The sequence below is a fragment of the Nothobranchius furzeri genome, chromosome 7, assembly GCF_043380555.1.
Source record: "Nothobranchius furzeri strain GRZ-AD chromosome 7, NfurGRZ-RIMD1, whole genome shotgun sequence".
Taxonomy (NCBI): Eukaryota; Metazoa; Chordata; class Actinopteri; order Cyprinodontiformes; family Nothobranchiidae; genus Nothobranchius; species Nothobranchius furzeri.
Window position 1 is genome coordinate 75,655,004 of NC_091747.1, and position 25,115 is coordinate 75,680,118.

The following is a 25,115-nucleotide window of genomic DNA, read 5'->3' on the forward strand; positions in this document are numbered from 1 at the left end:
CAAGCTAACATTATCTTAAACATTTTATTTACCTACCGGAGCAAATTAAGATGAGGATGTCTCACTTAGATCGTTGTCGTTGGTTTCATCATCACCCAGTTACCCATCACATTTAGTGAAGTGGACCCAAGCGTTAGCGTGCGTTCTTTCTACCATGCTGCTCTGTTTACAACTGGCTCGCAGCGAGCGACGACATAACGCTCTTGCGCATGCGCAGCTGTCTTGGCAAGTTCTCGTTATGAAGGACAGGTACCGAAATGAGGCACCGTTTGAAATGACGTGAATCGGTGCTCGGTCGGTACTATGGATTTCGGTCGGTATCTTAAAAAGTACCGAATTCGGTACCGACACTCACACCAATTTCCCATTACACCAGTAAACTGTGTTACTGCAGTTACAGTGCATCACGTAACCATGCATGATGGTTTCGTGAAATTCTGTCAATATGAACTGTTGTGGCATTTCTGAGATTATAATCACGTTGTGGTAATTAATCATGTCGAAAACAGCTCCTACCTGTTTAGTTAAGTCTGTGTGAATCTCTATTTCTCCAAACTGAGGCCTTTTCAAAGTGCTTCCAGCAGCAGGTTGAATGTTAATTGTCCTTAGAAAGCCACTTTAAAACGTCTGAACTGCCCCTTTAACTGCTGGTGTTTAGTAGAGTTTCTTCTCTGCAAGGATTAAAGGGCAAATTTTACTCTGTTAGCTTCCCTTGGTTCAGCAGCTCAGTTACTTTAGGATGCTTGACAGGAAATAGAAGAAAAATAATGAAATATGTTTTAAACCAGTCAATCATAGTGATGACTTTTGAATTACCCTTGACGACAGATTGGCTGATTTTATTAAACAGACGTGAATGGCTCCACAGCACCAACACGCTTCTCGTGCTTTGCAGCAAACTGGACGCCTTCATCTACGATGCTGCCGTCCTGAACTACATGGCTGGCAGAGACGAGGGCTGTAAGCTGGTGACGATCGGCAGTGGCAAAGTGTTCGCCTCCACCGGTTATGGCATCGCCATCCAGAAAGACTCGGGCTGGAAGCGAGCGGTGGATCTGGCCATTCTGATGCTGTTTGGAGACGGTACGGATTTAAAATCCTCAAAGAACAAAGGAGATGTACACACAAATAAGCTGCTGTGGCTCTAATTTGTGCACTGCTCATTTAAATTTGAAAGCACGAGAATCGTTGTGAGTAAAGGTCAGAGAGGCTGTTGGGGCTGCAGGATCAAACCTGAGCCTGATGGCTCTAGGGTTTGATCTGTGGTGTTGAGCTACTCAGGAAACCATGGACGTAATTTTCCCTTTAGAAGTGGGGGGGGGGGGGGGGCACGGGTGGGGGGGGGGGGTCTTTACAGTATGCTCTAATGGGAAACAGGCTTCAACACAAATGGTTGTTTTCTGCTTGGTCCTAGAGCTCAACCAGTGTCAATTTAATATAGCGTAATATTGTTTTTGGATGGTAAAAAGTACAAGGGTCAAAGCTTGAGTTTGGAAAAAGTGGGGGGGACATGTCCCCCCTGTCCCCCACAAAAAATTACGTCCATGCAGGAAACTCTGAAGAATTATAAAACACGACACATTTAGAAAGAAGAAACCCTTATTTACATCCATTCGCTGTCAGGTTGCTGAGATAAACACCGTTTGTAATGTAGCGACTCAGGAGGGAAAGACTTTAAATGTTAAAGTCCGTTTATTTTCCCCCTGATTGATGCGAGCGTAACAGCAGCTGTTTGACAGATGTGCTTCCTGTTGGTGAAAAATCCCTGAGATCTTCACCTGATGTGGTGGATGGGTGCCGGTGACGGCCGTAGGCGTGTGTGTGATCACATCTTGCACATTTATCTGTGTATAAATGAATGCTTTAGCATCTCTTCATATGTTCTGGTGCTAACTCTACACTAGTCTGTGTGAATATTTATGAGGGAGCAGGTTGAATACTGTCTCTTATTAAAGCATCTGATGACTAACGGCTGTGAGAAAACCTCATCGCAGTGCCGTGCTTGCAGTGTGCTTGTGAGTTTATTATGATGAGGATTTCCCCAAATGGTAGAAAAACTGTTAAATATTAAAAACATGTCAAAAATGTCCAGCTTTCCCTGCTTTTGGGAGGCTTCGTGTGGCGGGGTTCAAAATGACGAAATCTCTGATTGTTTTATTAGATTTAATCTTAGAACTTCATAAATTATTTCAGAAGAACACTTTTTGTTTTGAGCTTGAATCTATGAACAGGCTTTGGTTTAAATAAACATTATTAAAGCCCAATCTATAATTTATTTACACTTTGACTGTATGGTAAGCACATTTTAAATGAACTTCGCAAACAGTTTCATATTTCAGTTTATTTTAAGGGAGAACACAGTTTTAATCTCACAGCTTGCATCACAGCTCAGCTGCCCAAGGGTTGTTTCACAGTTTCTATAAAAAAACAAATCGGTGTCTTTGCTTGCTCTTTTTGGCTTGTGTGCATTGAATTTTACTGATGGCTGATTTGATCATATTCTTTTCCACGACCATCAAACGTGTCTTTCCACGTGTTTGTTTTAGAAAAGAGAAGCAACTCGTTGCACCAGTTGGGGTTAAATAACTTGTAGCAGCTGAAAGATAAATGATCCACCAGGAAGCTCCTACCTGCTTGCTTAGTTAAATCCAAATGGTGACTTTTTTTGGGCCGGGCGGCGTATAATTTTCATTCTTACATCAAATAAGGTCACGAAGTTGGATTTGAACTACAGCTGTTTCATTTGACGTTAAAATTCATCGTAAAAACAATAAGTTACACAAACGTAAACGTAATAGTGAGATCGGTGACACCGGATGAAATGAATGGATCCATGCACCAGCTTGGATCAGTAGATTCTCTCTAAGGGCTGTTTTGTTGCTGTTTACCTGTGTGTGTGTGTGTGTGTGTGTGTGTGTGTGTGTGTGTGTGTGTGTGTGTGTGTGTGTGTGTGTGTGTGTGTGTGTGTGTGTGTGTGTGTGTGTGTGTGTGTGTGTGTGTGTGTGTGTGTGTGTGTGTGTGTGTGTGTGTGTGGCGACAGAATGGGGCCCTTTGTTGTCACTTCTTTGGTCTGTCAGCTGAGGCAGACACACAGCTGAATGTGTGAGGCAGACCCAGCGTGGACAGACAGGGCACAGCCAGTTCCTGCTACGTGGCAGCCTAAACGCTTCTGCAGAGCTGCGTCAGTCGAGGATTGTTGAATGGCCAAAACTGTTGGGATATTAGTGGTTTACCCACACTCCTGAACTCAGAGGAAAACGTTTTTACAAATCTGCTGTCTGAATAGATGAACCATCACCACAAACACTTCCTGTACAGTTCAGCGCTGTGGAACAGGATTGGCCTCTTTAGAAAAGTTTTTGTGTTTTATTTTTTCCCATTTAAATGTTTTAAATCAGCAATGTGTCGGTGTCAGACAAAGATAACCTGGCTAAATGGAAAAGCTGTTTTTAAAACGATTGTTTTATTTAATAATGGAAGAGCAGATTCATACGTACATGAATCTGTGGTACAAAGAGAACCTTTAAGACTCTGATGGTTTCAGATGTTAGAATTGTTCTACTTCAGACACGTTGGAGGGTTAAAGGTCAAAGGTCAGACATTCTCCATCAGATGACATGCACATCTTCAAGACAGTTCCACTTTTGTCTCATTAGTCCACTGAATACTTACATCAAGTTGTTTTTGGGAAGTTTTCAGATGGATTTCTAAGCTTTTGGTCAAGAAGAGGGTTTAGACCTAGAAATGGAGACTAGTTTAGACTCCTTGGGTGTTTCTGAATGTCAAGGAGCCTCCCCTTGATACCTTGGTCCCACCCCAGTTGGCTAAGAGATGTGTCATCAGGAACCCCCCAAGGAAATATTCATGGGCTACCGAGGCGTCTATTCTCCTTTTGTCTGCCATTTAACTAAGTGACCAAGGATACATGCGAGCTGTCTAGTTGCCTTATCTTAGTTAAATGTTTCCCAGAATACAGCACGGTAGTTTCAAAAGGACGGTGGATCAGGAGCCAGCAGCTACTTCGGAGGCAAATTTCAATTCAATTCAGTTTTATTTATATAGCGCCAAATCACGACAAGTCATCTCAAGGCACTTCACATAATAAACATTCCAATTCACACACACACACACACACACACACACACACACACACACACACACACACAGCAGTGTGTCCATGGTTACACCGTGATTGCTTAGTAAATATTCTATTTGGTGAGAGATAAACTTTATTGTATTTATCCTAGTGGATCTATAATTAAACGGATAAACTAGTAGTAGCACATCCAACGTCAAGGAAAGCAAAAAGTTATTATCAGGAGAGGGAGAATTTTTTTAGTGGTTAGCAGCAGTGTGCTAGACGATGGCCCCCTCCATGAGGCCACCACAGCTCAGCAGAACATCACCGTAGCTTCCTCTGGGTAGAAAAACACAGATAAAAAATAAAGTTAACAGCTGAAATAGCAGGCAATAATACAGTTAAAGAGCAGATTGTAGAAGAAAGTAGTAGAGTGTGAAAAGTGGTCAGTGTATCCTCCAGCAGTCTAAGCCTATAGCAGCATAACTACAGAGATAACTCTGGATAACCAAGCCTTTTTAGATGTAGGCATGTTGGAGGCAGGGCAAGGGAGAGCCGTCTTTACCGACTGTACACTCCACCTCCCTCTACTCCCCCACTTGTCCAGATTTAGGCTAACATCAGATTTTAACTATAAGCCCTATCAAATAAAAATGTTTTAAGCTTATTCTTAAAAGTAGACAAAGTGTCTGCCTCACGGACTAAAGCTGGGAGCTGGTTCCACAGGAGAGGAGCCTGATAACTAAAATATCTGCCTTCAATCCTAATTTTAGATATTCTGGGAACCACCAGTAAACCTACAGTCTGAGAGCGAAGTGCTCGGTTAGGAACATATGGAACAATCAAGACACTGATGTATAATGGAGCTTGATTATTAAGAGCTTTATATGTGAGAAGAAGGATCTTAAAATCTATTCTGAATTTAACAGGTAGCCAATGTAGGGAAGCTGAGACAGGAGAGATATGATCTCTCTTTTTAATTCTCATCAGAACTCTAGCTGCAGCATTTTAGACTAGATGAATACTTTTAACTACACTCTGTGGACTTCCTGAGAGTAATGAATTACAGTAATCCAGTCTTGATATAATAAATGCATGAACTAGTTTTTCAGCATCACTCCTGGAAAGGATGCTTCTAATCTTAGCAATATTCCGAAGGTGGAAAAAGGAAATCCTACAAAACAGTTTAACCTGGGATTTGAATGACATGTCCTGGTCAAAAATAACACCAAGGTTCCTTACTTTGTTCTCGGAGACTAATTTAACGCCATTCAGGTCAGGTGACTGACTAAGCAATTTCCTTTTCTGGATTTCTGGTCCAAAGATGAGAACTTCCGTCTTGTCTTGATTTAAAAGCAAAACGTTTAGAGTCATCCAATTTTTCATGTCTTCAAGACAAGCCTGTAATCTACCCAACCGATTAGGTTCATCAGGGTTAATGGATAAATATAACAGAGTATCGTCAGCATAACAGTGAAAGTTTATCCCATGCTTTCTAATGATTTTACCAATTGGGAGCATATATATAGTAAAAAGAATTGGTCTAAGCACTGAACCTTGTGGTACTCCACAAGTAACCCTGGAGTATGAAGACGATTTGTCATGTACATTTACAAAATGAAATCTGTCAGACAGGTAGGATTTAAACCAGCCTAGCGCTGTTCCTTTGATCCCTACAACATGTTCAAGTCTTTCTACAAAAACATTGTGGTCAACTGTGTCAAAAGCAGCACTGACATCTAACAAGACTAGAACAGACACAAGATTCTTATCTGACGCCATGAGAATATCATTTGTAACTCTCACTAACACAGTTTCAGTGCTGTGATACTCTCTAAAACCAGACTGAAATGCCTCAAACAGAGCATTGGTGTTTAAATGCTCACATACTTGGATGGCCACTATTTTCTCCAGGACTTTGGATAAAAATGGAAGGTTAGATATTGGTCTATAATTCATTGGGTCATCTGGATCCAGAGAAGGCTTCTTAAGTGAAGGTTTGATTACAGCAACCTTAAAATCTTGTGGTACGTACCCATTTACTAAGGATAGATTGATTATATCATGAATGGGGGCAGTAACCAAAGGAAATGCTTCTTTAAATAATTTGGTTGGGATTGGATCCAAAATGCAAGTTGAAGGTTTAGATGAAGCTAATATTTTTGATAACTCTGAGAGCTCAACTGGATCCAAACGGGTCAAACACAGATGAGGTTCTACAGTTACCTCTGATGCTGCCTCACTTACTGAGGAAGAAGAAATCGCATTAGGGAGGATGCTAAAGATTTTGTTTCTAATAGAATTAATTTTACTTGTAAAAAATCCCATGAAGTCATTGCTGCTGAGGGCTAAGGGAATAGATGGCTCAGAGCTATGATTCTGTGTAAGTTTAGCAACTGTACTGAAAATAAATTTAGGATTATTCTTATTCTCCTCAATTAATGCTGAGAAACAAGCAGTTCTAGTTTGTCAAAGCTTATTTTTATAAAGCACAAGACTATTTTTCCAGGATAGGTAGGCCTCCTCATGGTGCGTAGAGTGCCATGTTCTCTCCAATTTTCTAGAGTTTTGTTTTAAAGCTCGTAAATGAGAATTAAACCAGGGATCAGACTTCCTGTCCCTAATTACCTTCTTTTTTAAAGGGGCAGCATCATCTAATGCCACACGTAAAGATGAAGTAACATTATGAACTAAGACATCAATTTGTGAGGGGCTAGAAATGAAAATATTGCCCTCTGCTACATTCCTCTGAGATGCAGAGGACAGTAAAGATGGAACAGTTGATTTAAAAGATGCAACAGCGTTGTCAGATAGAGACCGACTATAGTGAAATTTACTTTCATGTCTCGAGAACTCAGTTATAAAAAACTCAAAGGTTATCAGAAAGTGGTCCGAGAGGACTGGATTATGTGGAAAGATCGTTATTTCCTCACACTCTATGCCATAAGTCAGCACAAGGTCCAATGTATGATGGCAGGAGTGGGTGGAGCTATGTATTCTTTGTGTAAAACCAATTGAGTCTAGGATATTACTAAAGGCTACATTGAGGCTATCATTTTCAATGTCCACATGTATGTTAAAATCCCCCACTAAATTGACCTTATCAGTATTTAGCACCAAATCAGATAAAAAATCAGAGATCTGATCCAAAAACTCAGAGTAAGGGCCTGGTGGACGATATAAAACTACAAACAAGAGTGGTTTCACAGTTTTGCAATCTGGATTAGGAAAACTAAGAATAAGATGTGCGAACGAACTGTAGCTATTAATTGGTAAGGGACTGATTAATAAGTCCGAATGAAAAATGGTTGCTACCCCTCCTCCTTGCCCTGTACTTCAAGCAATATGATGATTTAAATAATTTAAAGGAGTCGACTCATTTAAGCTAGCATAGTCCTCTTGCTGCAGCCAGGATTCTGTGAGAGAGAGCAAAGAAATCTGATTATCACAAATCAAGTCATTAACTAACAAAGTCTTAGAAAAAATAGATCTAATATTCAATAACCCACATTTAATTTTTCTAGTTTTCTGCTCAGTTGAATTTGTTCTAATATTTATGAGATTTCCATGATTTGCTTTATTAAGCCTGATATTTAATCTGTGTGATTTTGGCCGTGGGCAGGACACTGTCTCTATGGGGTAGTGGGTGGGTAACAGTACAGAAGCTGCAGAGGGGTGTGTTAAACTACGACTCTGCTTCCTGGTCTGGACCCTCATGGAGGACTAATAAAACTGGCCATATTCCTAGAAAGAAGAGCTGCTCCATCCAAAGAGGGATGGATGCCGTCTCTTTGCATCAGACCAGGTTTTCCCCCAAAAGTTTTCCAATTATCAATGTAGCCCACGTTGTTTTCAGGACACCACCTAGACAGTCAGCGGTTGAAGGACAGCATGTGGCTAAACATGTCGTCACTGGTCCGATCAGGCAGAGGGCCCGCTGAAAATTACGGAGTCTGACATTGTTTTGGCAAACTTACACACCGAAGCAACATTAATTTTAGTGACCTCCGATTGGTGTAACCGGGTGTCGTTACCGCCAGCGTGAATAACAATCTTACTGTATTTACGCTTATCCTTAGCCAGCAGTTTCAGATAAGATTTAATGTCGCCCGCTCTGGCCCCAGGTAAACATTTAACTATGGTTGCTGGAGTCTCTAATGCCACGTTTCTGACTATGGAGCTGCCAATGATCAGAGTCGGCTCTTCAGTGGGTGCGTCACTGAGCGGGGAAAATCTATTAGAAACGTGGACGGGTTGGTGGGGGCCCACGGGCTGAGTTCTATGCTTCCTGCGTACCGTCACCCAGCCTGCCTGAGGTCCCAGCTGCTCAGGTTCTGCTGGAGGGTCGCTACGGGGTGGTTCTAAGCTAGTTAGCCCCGTGCTAGCTATGGCTGTTTACGGGCTTTTCAACAGCGCGGAGCCGGGCCTTCAATTCCGACACCCTCGCCTCCAAAGCTACAAAAATGTTACATTTATTACACGTACCATTATCGCTAAAGGAGGCAGAGGAGTAACTAAACATCTGACACAGAGAGCAAGAGATAGGAGACGGAGAAGCAGAGACAGAAGTAGCCATAGCCGTGCTGAGGCTAAGCTAACTGGACAGCAAACTGTTCAACACCAAATAAACTGTGTGCAAACTCAAATGGTTCCCTAAAAGCTAGGTGGAACAACAGAAAATGTGTGTTTTAGCGTGCTTATGTGCTACAATAACTCAGAGATATCTTAGTACAGAGAAATTAAATCAGTTTTAGCGAGCCCCAAACACCAAACAGCTACATGTAGTGCAACACTGAAAACAGGAAACAGGAAACGCCTTGGCGCCAGGAAATTTCCAGTTTCAATTTAAGTCAACTGGTCGTAGCTATCAGGCTGATATCTAAAACGTTTTAGATCCAAAGCAGTTGTCTATGATTGGTTAGTAGTTAGTAGCTGCAGCTTCGGTGGCTAGCAACTCGTAATATTTATTTAAACCAAAATACAATACAGGCCAAAAGTTTGGACACACCTTCTCATTCAATGTGTTTTCTTCATTGTCATGGCCATGACCATTTACAGAGAGGCCAACAAGTGCTAAACATCTCTGGGAACTCCTTCAAAACTGTTGGAAAACCATTTCAGGTGACTTCCTTCTGAAGCTCATCAGGAGAATGCCAAGGGTGTGCAAAGCAGTAATTGGAGCAAAGGGTGGCTATTTTGAAGATAATAGAATATAAAACATGTTTTCAGTTATTTCACCTTTTTTGTTTTAGTACATAACACCACTTGTGTTTATTGATAGTTTTGATGCCTTCAGTGAGAATCTCCCAATGTAAATGGTCATGAAGGGCAACGGTGGCACAGGAGTTAAGTGCTCGCCCTGTAATCGGAAAGTTGCAGGTTCGAGCCCCGCTCAGTCTGTCACTGTCATTGTGTCCTTGGGCAAGACACTTAACCCACCATGCCTGCTGGTGGTAGTCGGAGGGACCGGTGGTGCCTGTGCTCGGCAGCCTCGCCTCTGTCAGTGCGCCCCAGGGCAGCTGTGGCTACATTGTAGCTCATCCCCACCAGTGTGTGGATGTGTGAGGAATGAGTGAATGACCGATTGTGTTGTAAAGCACCTTGGGGGGTTCCAGGACTCTAGAAGGTGCTATATCAAATACAGGCCATTTACCATTTACCATTTACCAAATAAAGAAAACACATTGAATAAGAAGTTGTGTCCAAACTAGCTTGTGCTGTATACACAATTAAAAAGTAAAAGGCTCATCATACATTTATATTGAAACTTTTACGTATAAAACATAACTTTGCCTGATGTGTCAGGTAAAGTTAACTATTTAACCATTTTCTTTGAGCAAGGAAAGGCAGTGTCCTCGTAAGCAAGGCGTTATGACATTGAGAAACGCCCGCTATCTTTTTCTTATTGTTGAATCGTGACCTCTGACCTTATCTTTAATCAAAGCTGTTTTTACAAAACAATTCATTCAATTTGCCACAACACCACGACGGCATCAGGGAGCCTTAGGGCGTTTATAAGTGGTCAGACCGTGGCGGTAATGTGGCACAATCATGTCCTTATTATAAAATATTGCATAATAGCAGCATAAAGGGGCGTTCTCTGCGCTGTGTGGACTTCCGTTTATCTTGGACACAACTTGCTTTTTATTTGATCGAAGCCACGATTGTTATGTATTTTTAACAAGCTGCTCCTAAAGGTGTCTGTCCGTGTGCAGTCTCCGCACATTCATTTTCAATGTAGTTGCCGGCCGGAGCTCGGCAGTAGCTCCCCACGTGATCGTGACACCTCCTTCTGTTGCACCAAGGCACAATCTCCGTTCTCCATAACACACACCATTGTGGTAATGCTACGCTGATTTGCCGGCACGGTGTGTTTAGTAAAAAGGACTAAGTGAGCTCTGCAGGGCTTCAGATGTTCTTTTGGTTTATTTTTCTTTAGAGCTACGTTAAAGAAGATATGCTGTGCTACATTTTAAGATCTTTTACCCTCCTTCATGTTGTCAAACTGCTCAAGTCTTCAGGACTGATGACAGTAGGGTCTGGGTGTTGCTGGTGCAACTGAACCCAGTTCTGTTTTATTACATTTTACAAGTTAACAGTTAACATGGAGCCATGTTGGTTTGGATAGCTGTTTTCTCTCAATGAAGGCAATAACAATATAAAAACAGCCTCTACTTCTGTAATTGTATGTGCTTTAATCGTGTTATATCATCTTTGTTTTCTTGTGTTCTGCTCTTAAACCACCAAAAAGTTCCCGAGCGCAGCCACTGCTGCAGCCCGCTGCTCCCACAGGGATGGGTCAAACGCTGAGGTGTAAATTCACCAGTGTGTGACGGGATTTTAACTTGGCCGGGTCACTTTTGTAAAAGAGAATGGGTTATCAATCAACCGACCTGGTTTAAATAACAGTTAAACAAATAAATATTTAGTCAGGTTATCAATAAAAAAATTGTGAAAATCAGAAAGGGGAACTGTTTTTTCACATACCACATTACTTCATGTGGATTACAAAACCGGTCCGTCTTAGTGATGAGCTCTTTTTTCATGCACTAACACAAAATTGAGCTCCAAAGCACAGTTTATGTGTTTATTCAGAAAAAAATGTGCAGAAATGTGGTCTGATGTTCAGATGCACGCGCAGCACAACTCTCGGGCTCAGACAGTGCGTGAGTTCTGTTTTGATGGTATTTTTGCTTCATTTTGACTTGGATGTGGTTAAGAGATTCCACCTTTGTCTGGTTTTGTTTTCTTTTTCTGTAGATTCATGTGAACAATTGTTTTGGAACTGTCTTTTTATGTAGCAAGGTGAAGATAGAACGACCTGCATAAAGAAAGTTTTTTTTTTCTTTCAAATTTGTTAATGTGAGCAAATGTGATTTATTAACTGAATTGGGGCTGGACTAGATAAGCTTTTGCTTCTTCCAGTTCCCTCTCAAATGGTTTTACGTTATTGTATGTTTTGTGTTGTTTCATTCAACAGCATATGTTTATCGTATTCCACATTTTTAAATTGTTTTATGCACCAGGAATATGGGGGAGTGCATATGCAATTTGATGTTTTCGATGGTTTGAGATAAAATAAATAAATAAATAAATAAATAAATAAATGAACGAATGAATGAATGAATAAATAAATAAATAAATAAATAAATAAATAAATAAATAAAGTAATACCTATACAATGTGCAGAGCTATCATTTACAAAATAAATGTGAAGTTAATTGGCAGTTTCAACCCTCCTGTTCATAAGTCACAGCTGTTGTCCTGCAGCAGGTCTTCATCTCCGGCGTGGTTGGGAGAAAACCTGTCTGTTTCATCAGAAGTAACAAAGCAAAAGAGACGGAGCTCTGTTAAATGTTTGACCAGCTGGAGCGTTGGCAGCACTTGTTCTTTTCTCAGGAAAAAAAAAAGGCTCGATTTAAGAGGAACAACGCTTCCTAGAGTGAACTTTTGTCCTTCGGAGAATCCAACAACGGCTCACGTCCTCTGAGCTGCTTACCTCCTGTCACATCTTATTCTGAAGACGCTATCACTTTCCATTGTAGCCCGTGTGATCGGTAAATAGGTCAGTGCAGAGAAAACATTCACCATGGATCAGATCTTTAGGAGTCAGACTGACTCAGACCCTGACATACTCTCATGTGTAGGCTGCGTGTGTACACACGTGTTTTGACATGTTTGAGTCCCAGAGATCAGAGGTGTGTGCTCATTTTTAGTGAAACATCTTCCGTGAATCCAACACACTCAATATGACCTCATTACTCCATGCGGATTGTTTGGCTGTCGGCGCACATTCAGCATCCCAGGTTAGATCAGACTCATCGATGCTTGAGCACGTCTGCTGCTCCCAGTCTGACTCACAGTAATGATACATGTGCAGAGGGAGAGCTTCAGCACGCCAAGCACATGTACACACAGGAGTGGGAAGGAAGGCTAATTCAGGAGGAAGAGAAGAAGAACGCTGAAGGATGAAGGGGTTGGGGATGTGAGGCAGGACAAAAAGACCAACTCTGGTGTGGTTCTTAGTTGTTTTTATTTGGATTGCGTTGCCAAATATAAAACAAGGACACGCTGTTCAGAAGTAACAGCAGTGGGCGCTCATTCAGCAAGGCTTACATGTTAGTGAGGGGTGTTAGAGCCGAATGTCTGTTTGTTATTGAGCCCTGTTCTGAGAAATCAGCTGTTGGGTAATTTTATCAATCCAAGATTACCTTAGGAAAAGTTTAAAGCACAGGGGGTTATAGTAATCAATCAACACCAATACCATTCATAAACAATCAATATAGACTTTGCAAAGTGGAGAGGAAAAGATACACACCAAACAAGGGTTGCAGTTCACTCTCATCAGACTGACGTTCTCCGAAAGCATTTCAAAATCAAATCAAATCACTTTTATTGTCACGTCACATGTGCAGGTACACTGGTACAGTACATGCGAGTGAAATTCTTGTGCGCGAGCTTCACAGCAACAGAGTTGTGCAAAAATACAGTAATGTAAAAAACAAGCAAAATATAAAAATGGGTAATCTAAGTAATAATATGTATAGTATGTAAGGTATACACATTACTAAATGTGTGTGCTAGTATTTTATTTTTTTATTTTTCTACGTGTGTGCGTGTGAGTGTGTGTATAGTGTGTATATACATGTTTTACAAATGAATAAAGTAAACAATAAGATAAGAGATATAAAATATACAGAGGTTGGTATGTGCAAAACAGTGGCATTAATGTACAGTACGGAGTGTGTAATGTTGGCGTTTCAGTAGTGAGGGTGAGGTGTCTGCGCCGTGTTCAGCAGTCTGCTGGTTCTGGACCGGATGCTGCAGAACCTCCTTCCTGATGGAAGTAGTCTGAACAGTTTATGGCTGGGGTGACTTGAGTCCTCGATGATCCTTTAAGATTTATTAAGCACGCACAAAGATTAACGCACGCACATTTTGACATTCCTTAGACTCTCAGGCAGGAAAGCAGTAAAGGGAGTCTAAACTTTCTCCAGGTGCACCCTAAATCAACAAAGCCATTGCTAGACTTTTCTCAAGGGAGTTTTACTGATAGCGGTCGGTGCCAAGGCAAGGTCATCCTCTTCGTAAAATCTACTCCTCCCTTCTTTTTTTTTTCCGGAACTGCGCTGCTCTGGGTGGCTGCATGTTGGAGTAGCTCTGTTGACTATATGCAAGTTTTGCCTTTTCTTGGGTCATTTTTTCTTCTAGTTTCTCAAGAAAAACTGTATTTTTTTGGACATTTTACTTTTCTGTTTCTGGTGCTGTGAGGCTTAGAGGATTTTTACTGCTATTTTTTAGCTTTTTTCATTTTTTGAGCATTTGTTATGATGCGTAACCATGGCAACAAGATGGTTTACAATCGGGAGCAGCTGATTAACATTGGGAAGGCTGAAATAATACCTCAACTGAAGCCACAAATCCCAAATGAGCTAAAACGCAAGAAGCGTGGGTGCAGAGCAGCAGCAAAACGGAGACAGAGAAAGAGGAAATTCAAACCATCTCTTCCATCGATCATAATGGGCAATGTGAGATCACTGGCCAACAAGATGGAGGAACTCTTTCAGGGACTCAGCCAGATTTTCGGAACCGCTGGAGGAGATAATGCAAAGAAGGATTCTCCAGAGAATCAAGAAAATGATGGACAACCCTGAGCATTCTCTTCACAAGACTGTCCGACAGCGGAAGAGTGCCTTCAGTCAGAGGCTTCTTCAGTTTGGCTGCAACACTGACCGCTACTGGAGATCCTTCCTGCCAACAGCCATTGTAATATACAACAACTCTTTGATGACTTGATTATTATTTTTATTCTGAGCTACTACAGCAATCAATTTCCCTCTGGGATTAATAAAGTATATTTGAATTTGAATTTGAAGACCTACTGGATCCTGATATCCATAAACAGGATGAAAAAGGATGAAGCTGCGTTTAATAAGACACCAGATGTTTAACAGTCAAGACATTAATATTAGTTCAATAATGTTAATATCAGTTTTTATCTAACATTAGCAAAATCCTAATTTTTAGACTCCGTCTGAACTGGATCTGATTTAAAAATGGGGCCTTTCTGGGTGAATTTTGCACTTTAAATCTGGTCTCTTCGTGCTTCTCTTTGTTTATTTTGAAATACTTCACATATCATTTATACATTTTCATTTGTAAAACTCAGATTTGTACATTCTGGTCCTACATGGAGGTCATGGTACTAGAAATAGATGAAACAACTAATTACAACCAGATGCATAAAAATATTAATATGTGAACATGCAACAAGGTTAGCGCTGCATGAGTTGACGAGAGATGATCCATCCACCCATCCCTGTCCAGTTATCCGCTCTGAGGCATCAAACCCAGATATGAGGCACTAGATTCAGAGTTAGACTTTGAATCCAGTTTTCTACACAGTAAAATGCTGATTGATGAACTGGGAGCACTGGACCTGAACATCCCTCTGTACAGCTGGAGTTCAAGCCTTCTTGCTGTCCAACCCCAATCTGTCCAATCCGAATGAGCTCCAGTTCCCTAGATGTGTGCTGGGCGTTTTGCTGTGCCACATCAAGAATTATTCACATCAGTGTGCAGACATCACTGCTATCATAGAGCACATTCAGGATGATGGAGAGTCTGTTTACAGGGAGGAGGCAGAGAAGCATCTCATGGATGGTTCAGATCAGATGTTAGAGAAGATCAGCCCGGCTGTGGAAACAAGATGGAGTTGGTTGTTACTGTTATCTGCTCTTTATTACAAAGTTCATCCGTGTCTGTTTCTTATGTTGACTGAAGACATTTTATTTTCAATTCCCACAAATTTCTACAAATATGTTTATTTTGTCTTGATGCACTTCTGTCTGGGATTAAGTTTTAACATCTAACGTTAAAAGTCGCTGCAAAGGCTGGTTATGAGATGAGTGGAGAGGATCGCTGGGATCCGACAGCCCAACATCTCCTCTACCTACGCTCATTAGGACTGTCCATGACCTGCTCCATCAGAACCACCATCCACGTGTTCTTCTGCTGATAGTAGAATGTTTATGGGCAGAACATTCACACACACATGCATGCCGCACAGACACGCACTCTCTCACACACACACACCCAAACACACATGCATATGCACACATGCACATACACACCTATGCACGGACATGCACACACACACTCTCTCTCTCTTACACACCACACACACACACACACACACACAAACACACATGCATATGCACGCATGCACACACACTCTCTCTCTCTCTCTCTCTCTTACACACACACACACACACACACACACACACACACACACACACACACACACACACACACATTCACTCACACACGCACACACATACACACACATACAGGCACGCATATGCACACATGCACACATTAACACACACGCATGCCGCACACACACTCACACATACACACACACACAAACGCACATGCATATGCACACATGCACACACACACTCTCTCTCTCTCTTACACACACACTCACACACACACATACACACACATACAGGCACGCATATGCACACACACACTCTCTCTCTCTTACACACACACTCACACACACACACATACACACACACAAACACACACGCATATGCACACATGCACACACACACACACTCTCTCTCTCTCTCTTACACACACACACACACACATTCACTCACACACGCACACCCATACACACACATACAGGCACGCATATGCACACATGCACACACACACTCTCTCTCTCTCTTACACAAACACACACACACACACACACATTCACACACACACTCTCTCTCTCTTACACACACACACACACACACGCATATGCACACACACACTCTCTCTCTTACACACACACACACACACACACACACACACACATTCACACACACACACGCACACACATACACACACACATACAGGCACGCATATGCACACATGCACACACAAACACACATGCGCGCACACACACGCACACACAAACCCTCACACATGCACACACCCACACACGCCTGCACACACACACACATGCACGCACACACATAGACACATGCATGCACACACACACGCACACACATACACACACATACAGGCACGCATATGCACACATGCACACACAAACACGCCTGCACGCACACACACATGCGCGCACACGCATAGACACACACACATGCACATGCACACACACACATGCACGCAGGCACACACACACACACACACACACACACACACACACACACACACACACACACTCAACTGCAGAAGCAGCTGAGTGTTTAGCATCAAACATGACAGCAGCCAGTTGATGCAAATCTTACAAATTCGTTTAGATGTGTTTTCATCATTTAGCCTCCCATTTCAGTCAGAATAATTCAGCATGACATTTGTTTTATATAAACACATTCACTAAAAGGTGTACAGTCTTTTTTTCACTCCATGGTAGAAGCTACACCTTACCACCTTTGTGTCTCCAGGTGAGATGGAGGAGCTGGAGGCCCTTTGGCTGACAGGCATCTGCCACAATGAGAAGAACGAGGTGATGAGCAGCCAGCTGGATGTGGACAACATGGCGGGGGTCTTCTACATGCTCGGGGCTGCCATGATTCTGTCGCTGATTACGTTCATCTGTGAACATTTGTTCTACTGGCAGCTGCGCTTCTGCTTCATGGGCGTGTGTTCAGGAAAGCCCGGGGTCACCTTCTCCATCAGCAGAGTGAGTGTTTCCAGGTTTTATTCTAGGTTGGGCCTTCGTCCTCCTCACAGAGATCACAGGGGCTTTAAAATCACAGGCCGAGGTGAAAATATATTGGGTTGGTCAGGGGGATGTGACGACTCACCTGACTTACCTGTGACTGTTTTTGTCTGTGCAACAACAAAATGCACATCAAGCCTTGCATTTGCATTTGTTGATTTTAATTTATCAACAAAAACTTTTTCATTATTTGAGTAAATGCAGATTTGATCTTAGCCATTGAATTTATTTAGTTGAACATGCTACTGTTCACATTCCTTTTACAGAAAACTGCCATTTTTGACCTTGCTACTCTCTTATCGAGTAGGGAGCCTGTTAATGTGAGGCCTTATTTACTTACACCTCAGCAAGTGGCGTCAAGAAGGCCTGCTTCAAACACGAGAACACCTCACGTGTAAAACACACAAGTAGTCAGCAACACAAACATATTTAGTGTAGGGATGCAACAAACGATTATTTGGATAATCGATGAATCGGATGGGGTCTCGACACGATTAATCGATTAATCGGATTACATCGGGACATTTTTAAAAACTGCTAGGGAAACGTTATTTTTCTCCTTCCTTCACTTTATTAAACACAACATTATTAGAAAACAGTTCAATAGCAGAAAAACAACATGCCATCACCTAAATTGTCTTATAAGGTGTATAGACAGAGACCCTAAGCTACACCTATCTGCGACCTAAAATGCTTGGTCCAAGTTAAACAGCTTAAAGAGCAAATCAACCCCTACCAGAGTCGAACTCCACTCCCACTTCATGTTTGAAAAATGCAACACATGCTGTTGCCTGGCAGACCGAGAAGGCGGAGCTGCTAACAAACACACACTCAGGCTCACGACAGCATTGTGACATCATAATGTACCAGTTTACATCATAGCATACTTCTTAGCCAATAGCGGTGGCAGATTTAAATTAAAATACAGTGCAGAGTTTTTACCTGACAACGGCACAACACTGCCAGTTTTAGGCAGAATATTTAAATTTTAACTAAGATGCAATGAAGTGCCAAATTATTGATGACACGTGTCTGCAGCACGATTAGACACTCGTTTATTTAGTTTATCAGCAAAAAAAAGTTTATTTGGGGGTGACTTGCTCTTTAAGGGCAATTCTCATCTGTTTTGTTTGATCTCATCTGTAGACATTTATTATAATTGGGGATGTCAAACAACTAATTTTTAAATGTAATTAAACATAGGCTGTGAATTAATCAAAATTAATCACTATTTCCAAAAATGACTGAAAAAATACCAAATAAAACAAAAGTAAATGAATGCCATCCTCCTTGCGATGATGCCCTGGGCAACTGCCATAAAGTCACATCAAGAAATGCTGCTGATCATTCCAATGATCCCAAATAGACTCACATTAGGCCACATGAAAGCAACTGAACCCAAAAATATATTAACCAGTATATAACTGCACTCTCACACAACACGCCTGCAGCAACAGTTAGGACTCCTCCCTCCCTTTTAAAAGCGTTTTCGCTTGCGAGGACATTGTGGTTGTAAAGCCACATGCTAGTAGTCTGGCCCCGGTGTGATCAACCAGTTTCTGCGGGAATGTGACGGCGGAACCGGTTCGCAGCGGCGCGAGTCCCCCCCCGCCTATCTAATAGCGTCGCGCTTACGATTTTATAGACTTTTTTTAACGAGCTTAGGGCATGTCTAGCCTGTGTAATAATCCGTGGCTTGGGTGAATCACTTTTGAAAAGTTTTTAACTTACCGGACACCGAGCTCTCTCCTTCCTCGCTGATGATTCTGACATGCTTGCCTTTAAGACGCTGCATCATCACCGTAGTAGTCCTGTGCCATGCTAAGTCTGACCTACAAACGTTGCAGGTAACGAATGTCTTCGCCTGATTTAACTGAAAATGCTCCCAAACTTTAGAAGTTTTTACTTTATTGGGTCTCGCTGCTTCTGCCATGTTCCTCTTTCCAAACACCTGCCGGCTCTCTGGTCTGCGCGCAACGGCGGGCGGGAGGGGAGGGTGCTTTTGGAAGAGTTGTGCAACACAAGGAATCGATGACGCAATTCGTTGCCAATGCTTTTAGTAATCGCTTTTCATCTAATTTATCGATTCGTTGTTGCAGCCCTAATTTAGTGTATTGGTGAACATACACCAGTGATGCCAAAACTCTCTATGCCTTATCCTGGAGTAACTCATGCTAGAAGATCTCTTCTCAAAACCTGATGGCATGATGTGGAAGAGTCTGAGTAGCCATCCTGTTGCCATTTCTGCATCCACACGCCACCAAGGACTTGATAAGCTGCTGATGTGGTGGTAAACCGTCACAATTTCATTACAGAAGGTTTACGCAAGCGCAAAACAGTTATTGACTTATGGTGTCTTAGGAGTCAGCATGCTCTCCACACACATCTGAAGACCTTACCAAGACCAATGCATCATACACTGTCAAAAAAAAATAGCCGTATATTTAAATACGTCATTCTACTGTAAAAAAATTTTACGGACAAATTCCTTAAAGTTTACAACAGTAATATACTAAGATTTTTACATTTCTTCATTGAAAATAATACAGCTTTTTAGTGCTGGTAAGGAGTTTACTTCCTGTTTCCCAGCGTGCTTAGCGGCATTTAGGTGAGATCTGGCTGAACCGTCAGTCAGAGGGAAGTGTCTGTTCTTGACCTGAGTCATGGATGTTTGCGATGGCTGTGTTGCTGCTCAATACTGATGTCATTACCGACTCAATTCTTTTTACTGCTACAATTTTACATACAAGTGCAGTTGAAAGACAAGAACAGCAGTTAAGCAGGTAAAGCTGTTCCATGCTGTCGTTCTTTTCTTAAAACACAGAAACGGTTTTGTTACCTGTTTTGTCGCTACGTTTCGCTGGCGGCTGCAGACTTCCTCAGGCTGACGCTGATGGTGACGCGCCACTTCCTTCTCCGTTTATCTGCGGGCAACAGAGGACGTTGTCGCCCTCTACTGCCCGCTCTCCTCTCTCCGACGATGCAGTCCCATGGGCGGTCCAACGTGTACACTCCGTCGTCCCTGTTTGTGGTCCCACATCCACGTCTCCTTATCTCGATTGTTTCTTTAATCCATCTTTTGAACATAAAAAATACAAAAGATGGATTAAAGAAGCAATCGAGATAAGGAGACGTGGATGTGGGACCACGAACAGGGACGATGGAGTTTACACATTGGACCGCCCATGGGACTGCATCGTCGGAGAGGGGAGAGCGGGCAGTAGAGAGTGACAACGTCCTCTGCTGCCCGCGGATTAAAGGAGAAGGAAGTGACGCGCCACCATCAGCGTCAGCCTGAGGAAGCCTGCAGGCGCCGGCGAAACGTATCGACAAAACAGGCAACGAAACCATTTCTGTGTTTTAAGAAAAGAACGGCAGCATGGAATTAGAACTAATACACAGCAAGAACACACCTAAGAGGTAAAGCTATTATAATTGGTTATGACCTTAATGACAGTTAATCAGTTGTTTCATTCTATGAATTATTGTATATAACGTGGAATACCCTTTGAAATTTTATTTATAGTGGGAAAAATTCTGTTTTTAGTGGCAGAAAATTTATTTTAATAGAATTTTTAATGTTAACTTTATGGAAAAACTATATTTTTTTTTTTTGTTTTTTAAGTAAAACATTTTTTTCTGCAGTAAAATACTGACTACAGTAACATTTTTAACTGTAAAAACAACACTAAAAATACCTTTTTTACTAGGAGTGTGACAATATCCAAATCTCACGATACAATAACGTCATGATATGAACGTCACGATGTGATATTTATTGCGATATTATGGGGATGCTCACGATAATAAGGCTCACATCACATGTTTTGGTAGATTTGTCATTAACTTTATGACATTTTGAACAGCCTAAAAAGTCGTTGCTTTCAGGATTCAGGATCATGGTCTACGTTAGCCTGGCAAGCCAGACTAAATAAATGTATTATGTAGTCTGGCCACGCTCCATTGACGGCTCTCGGTTGTGGGGCGGGTTCTACCGTTGTCTTTCAAATGATCTCCGCATTCCATTGGACAATGAATGTGACGTACTCTTGTTTCACTCTGTTGCATCATCCCACCCACCAGGCATATAGAGTGCCCTGATTGGCCCACAAAGCGGATAAAGCTCTGTGATTTGTTCACTAAGCAGATAGAGCACTATGATTGGCCCAACATTATGGACCAATCACAGCTCTTTATGTGTTTGAAACCCCTCTAGAGAGCTGTGATTGGCTAGCCAGAGTCCTGGTAGGAGCTGCTGAGGTTCCAATGGAGCATGCCTAGACCAAACTTTGCAAAGCAAGAATTTGGTCTAGTTCACTAGGCTAGGTCTACGTAGCTTAAAATAGAAAGAAAGAAAAGGAAATAAAACTGTCTTTATATAGCGCCTCTCAAAATAAAAATCACGAGGTGCTTCACAAAAACTAAAAATGTATAAAATAAAAAGATTTTAAAAATAATTTAAATGTGACAGAGTGAGCATCCTGTCACTGTGTCCTGATTGATCATTCGTCCTGGCTCCTTGGCCACAGGGATGTTCCTTTGGCTGACTGGTTAGTGTGCGTGACTTTCACCTGGGAATCTGGGGATCAAATCTTGTTTCTCCACCTTGCCACATAAAATTATGCTTAAAAAGATTTAAAAAATATATTAAATTTGTGATTAAAAAATGTAAGGTTAGAGAGAGAGAAAATAAATAGGAAAGAGGGAAATCAGTGGAACTTGGGAAATGTGGAATAGGTAGAACAAACAGAATACGGAGAGGGTGGTGATGAAGGTCTTGCCAAAACCAGCTTGAAAAGGTGAGTTTTCAGCTGCTTTTTAAAGGAGACCACTGAGTCCACTGATTTCAGGCTCAGGGGGAGAGAGGTCCAGAGTCTGGGGGCCACAGCAGCAGATGATCTATCACCTTTGTCCTTTAGCCTGGTGCTGCACAACCAGTAGGCTTTGATCACTGGACCTCAGGGACCTGCTGGGGGTGTAGGGACTAAGAAGATCACCAATGTAAGATGGTGCTTGTCCATGTAAGGCCCTGTAGACCAGTACCAGGATCTTGAAATGAACCCTGAAGTTGACTGGCAGCCAGTGAAGCTGGAGGAGAAGCGGGGTGATGTGGGTGTGTTTGGAGGACTTGGTCAGAAGCCAAAGTCAGAAGTTTACTTTGCTATGCTCCGATGGAGCAAACTTAAAAGTATTATTTTTACCTCAAGACGTACTGTACAATGCTGTGACAAGGCCACGGCGATATCGTGGTAATTTTACTATGACAATATTGCAATATTGCCAACAATGTTACACCCCTATTTCTTACCGTAAAAGAAAAAAACTTGTGCGCATAATTTTGCGGTGCCATTCCGGCAACCCCAGCTGCCATTTTACAGTCAAAACTACGTTTTATTTGTTTTTTGTTTGTTTGTTACAGTTTAGCAAGTTCTTTATTCTGGGTGAAGGAGTCTTAGCCATAAATCCACCTATGGCTGAAATAAAAGAACAAAGTGTTACTTGAGAACTTCATATGTAGTGCGTTTAAAATTATTTCATTCACAATTGGAAGAGGTCAAAATGAGATATTTGCAGGTTTGTTCACAATCATACTGAGCTGCAATAGTGAACACATAAGGGCAAAACTACAATTACCCGGGAGTAAAAAAAAAAGGGACAACTAATGAATAGAATAGAATAGATTGATTGATTGATTGATTGATTAATTGATTGATTGATTGATTGATTGATTGATGATTGATTTATGATTGATTGATTGACTGATTTATTTGTTTATTGATTGATTGATTGATTGATTGGTTGATTGATTGATTGATTGATTGATTGATTGATTGATTGATTGATTCCCTTGTGAGGATCGCACTCACACTTATAAAATAGAAAATAGTAATACAGGTAAATGCACAAAGGTAGCATTGTAACATTCAACAGTTAAAAAATAATAATACAAATAAAAAACTGAGTTTCCTGAAAGTAACAGCAGGACCCAACATGAAATGTGCATCTGGGTATTGCACATACACTGAATATAGCACTGATGTTAGGGATAATGCCAGTACCAGTTAGACTGCAGAGTTATACACTCTTACTGCAGTGGGAATGTATGACCTACGGTAGTGTTCTGTTTCACATCTTGGACGTATGATGACCTTGGATATATGTTACAGAAAACACATCAAATACTTTGCCTGCATATTACAGTGCAGCATTCTTGGTCCCGACCTTCACCTGAAGTAAATTGGCTCCATATAAATAATCACTGAAGATCCACTTCATTTGCATAATGTTACCTTTCAAGTAGAAGAGAGAGTCATTGCATGCAAATTGTCTCGAGCAAAGGCCAGCAGTGTTTGTGTAAGGAATAAAGGTGTTTTTCATCATAAGGTTGAATTTACTCCCACTCTGACTGACCTCAGACAACAAAAATGGCCTTTTGTGCATATAAAACACACGTGTTGACTTTTTTGGTTCAAGTTCAGTACATTTACTAAATTTTGTTCTCTTTTTCACGTCTTCAAAACCAGCCAGCTAGACAATGATCTCAAACAGCCAAACAAAGAAATTCAAGTTGTGTACAATAGAAAGCAGGAGATAATTGACAAGACTGCAAAACTTTTCTAAGTTTCTGATAAAAAAAAACTACGAGTTAAAGCTTATGTTCACTAAGAAATGTACTTGTTCCTTTTGAAATACAGTCAGTCTGAGGCCTAGTCCACACGTAGCCGGGTTTTTTAAAAAACGAATATCCGCCCCTCCAAAAACTTGCATTCACACCACGTCGTTTAAAAAAAAAACTCTGTCCACACGTACCCGGATAAATACGTTGTTAAGGACATGCCAGACCTGTTGGCGGCAGTACTTCCCCCGTTCTTAACCTCGTCCTTTGTCTGTGGTCTTTGCAAGGAGCAGTAATTCCGCTTGCAAAAACAAACAAGCAAAAAGCGCTTGGACAATTGATAAAGCGAGCATCCATGCTGTCGGCTAGTGTAAACACAGGTCGCACACGTGATGTCAGCATTTTTTGTCACGGAAAGTGACGTTGCGGACCTTAAAACTCCGGTTTTGTCTGTCCACACGCAGACACCCCAAACGGAGAAAACGCAGATCTTCACTTTGGCCGGAGTTTTTAAAAAGATCCGTTTTCGTGTGAAAAAACTCCGTTTTCGTGTGGATGACAGGCCAAAACGTAGAAAAATATCTACGTTTTGGCAGATCCCCGGCTACGTGTGGACAGGGCCTGAGTTTCACATGCATGCTGAACAGGATAAGTGTTCGTCCCCTATTATTTCCTGCATTAGCTGCAGAAAGTAAAAAGACTGGAAAGCAATCAGTTTAGAAACAGTTAGTCTGTCATCACAAGGAAAAGTAGTATTCAGGGCCTCGCCCACCTTGGCTTGCCTACATGGAAGGCTGTATAAATTTTGTAGCCAGGAGAGAGTAGAGCACATCTCGGCTATTAGACGCTAACCGTTAGCAATAACAACTCCACAAGATGGCGGACTTGTGCTATTTGTGAAGATAACACATCAACATTGCATTTTACCCAAGAAAATGGGTTTTGTACATTTCTGAGCATGGTGAGTGCAGACTAGCCAATCAAAGACAATATTTTTGCATATCATGAATATTAATGAGTATGGTTTGTAATCTTGTTTTTGGCGACTTCTCCGACAGACTTCTGCACCCTGAAACAGGAGCGCAAGAACATTTAAAAAAGGATATTTAAAAAGTAGATTACCAGAGCTAAGCTCGTGACCTATGTTTTATCAGCTTTTTCAGCAGTCAAAGTAGCTT

General features: G+C 41.6%; 1 protein-coding gene across 7 annotated transcripts in view; it reads left to right on the top strand.

The window, feature by feature from the left end:
* Positions 1 to 25,115, top strand: part of grin2bb (glutamate receptor, ionotropic, N-methyl D-aspartate 2B, genome duplicate b) — a 222,365-nt gene that overhangs the window by 185,908 nt on the left and 11,342 nt on the right. For all 7 annotated transcript variants that reach the window (XM_070553751.1, XM_070553750.1, XM_070553746.1 and 4 more), the window contains 2 exons: positions 896 to 1,083; positions 17,044 to 17,282. In XM_070553751.1, coding sequence (XP_070409852.1) covers positions 896 to 1,083; positions 17,044 to 17,282 — 427 coding nt within the window. The remainder of the gene's footprint in view (positions 1 to 895; positions 1,084 to 17,043; positions 17,283 to 25,115) is intronic.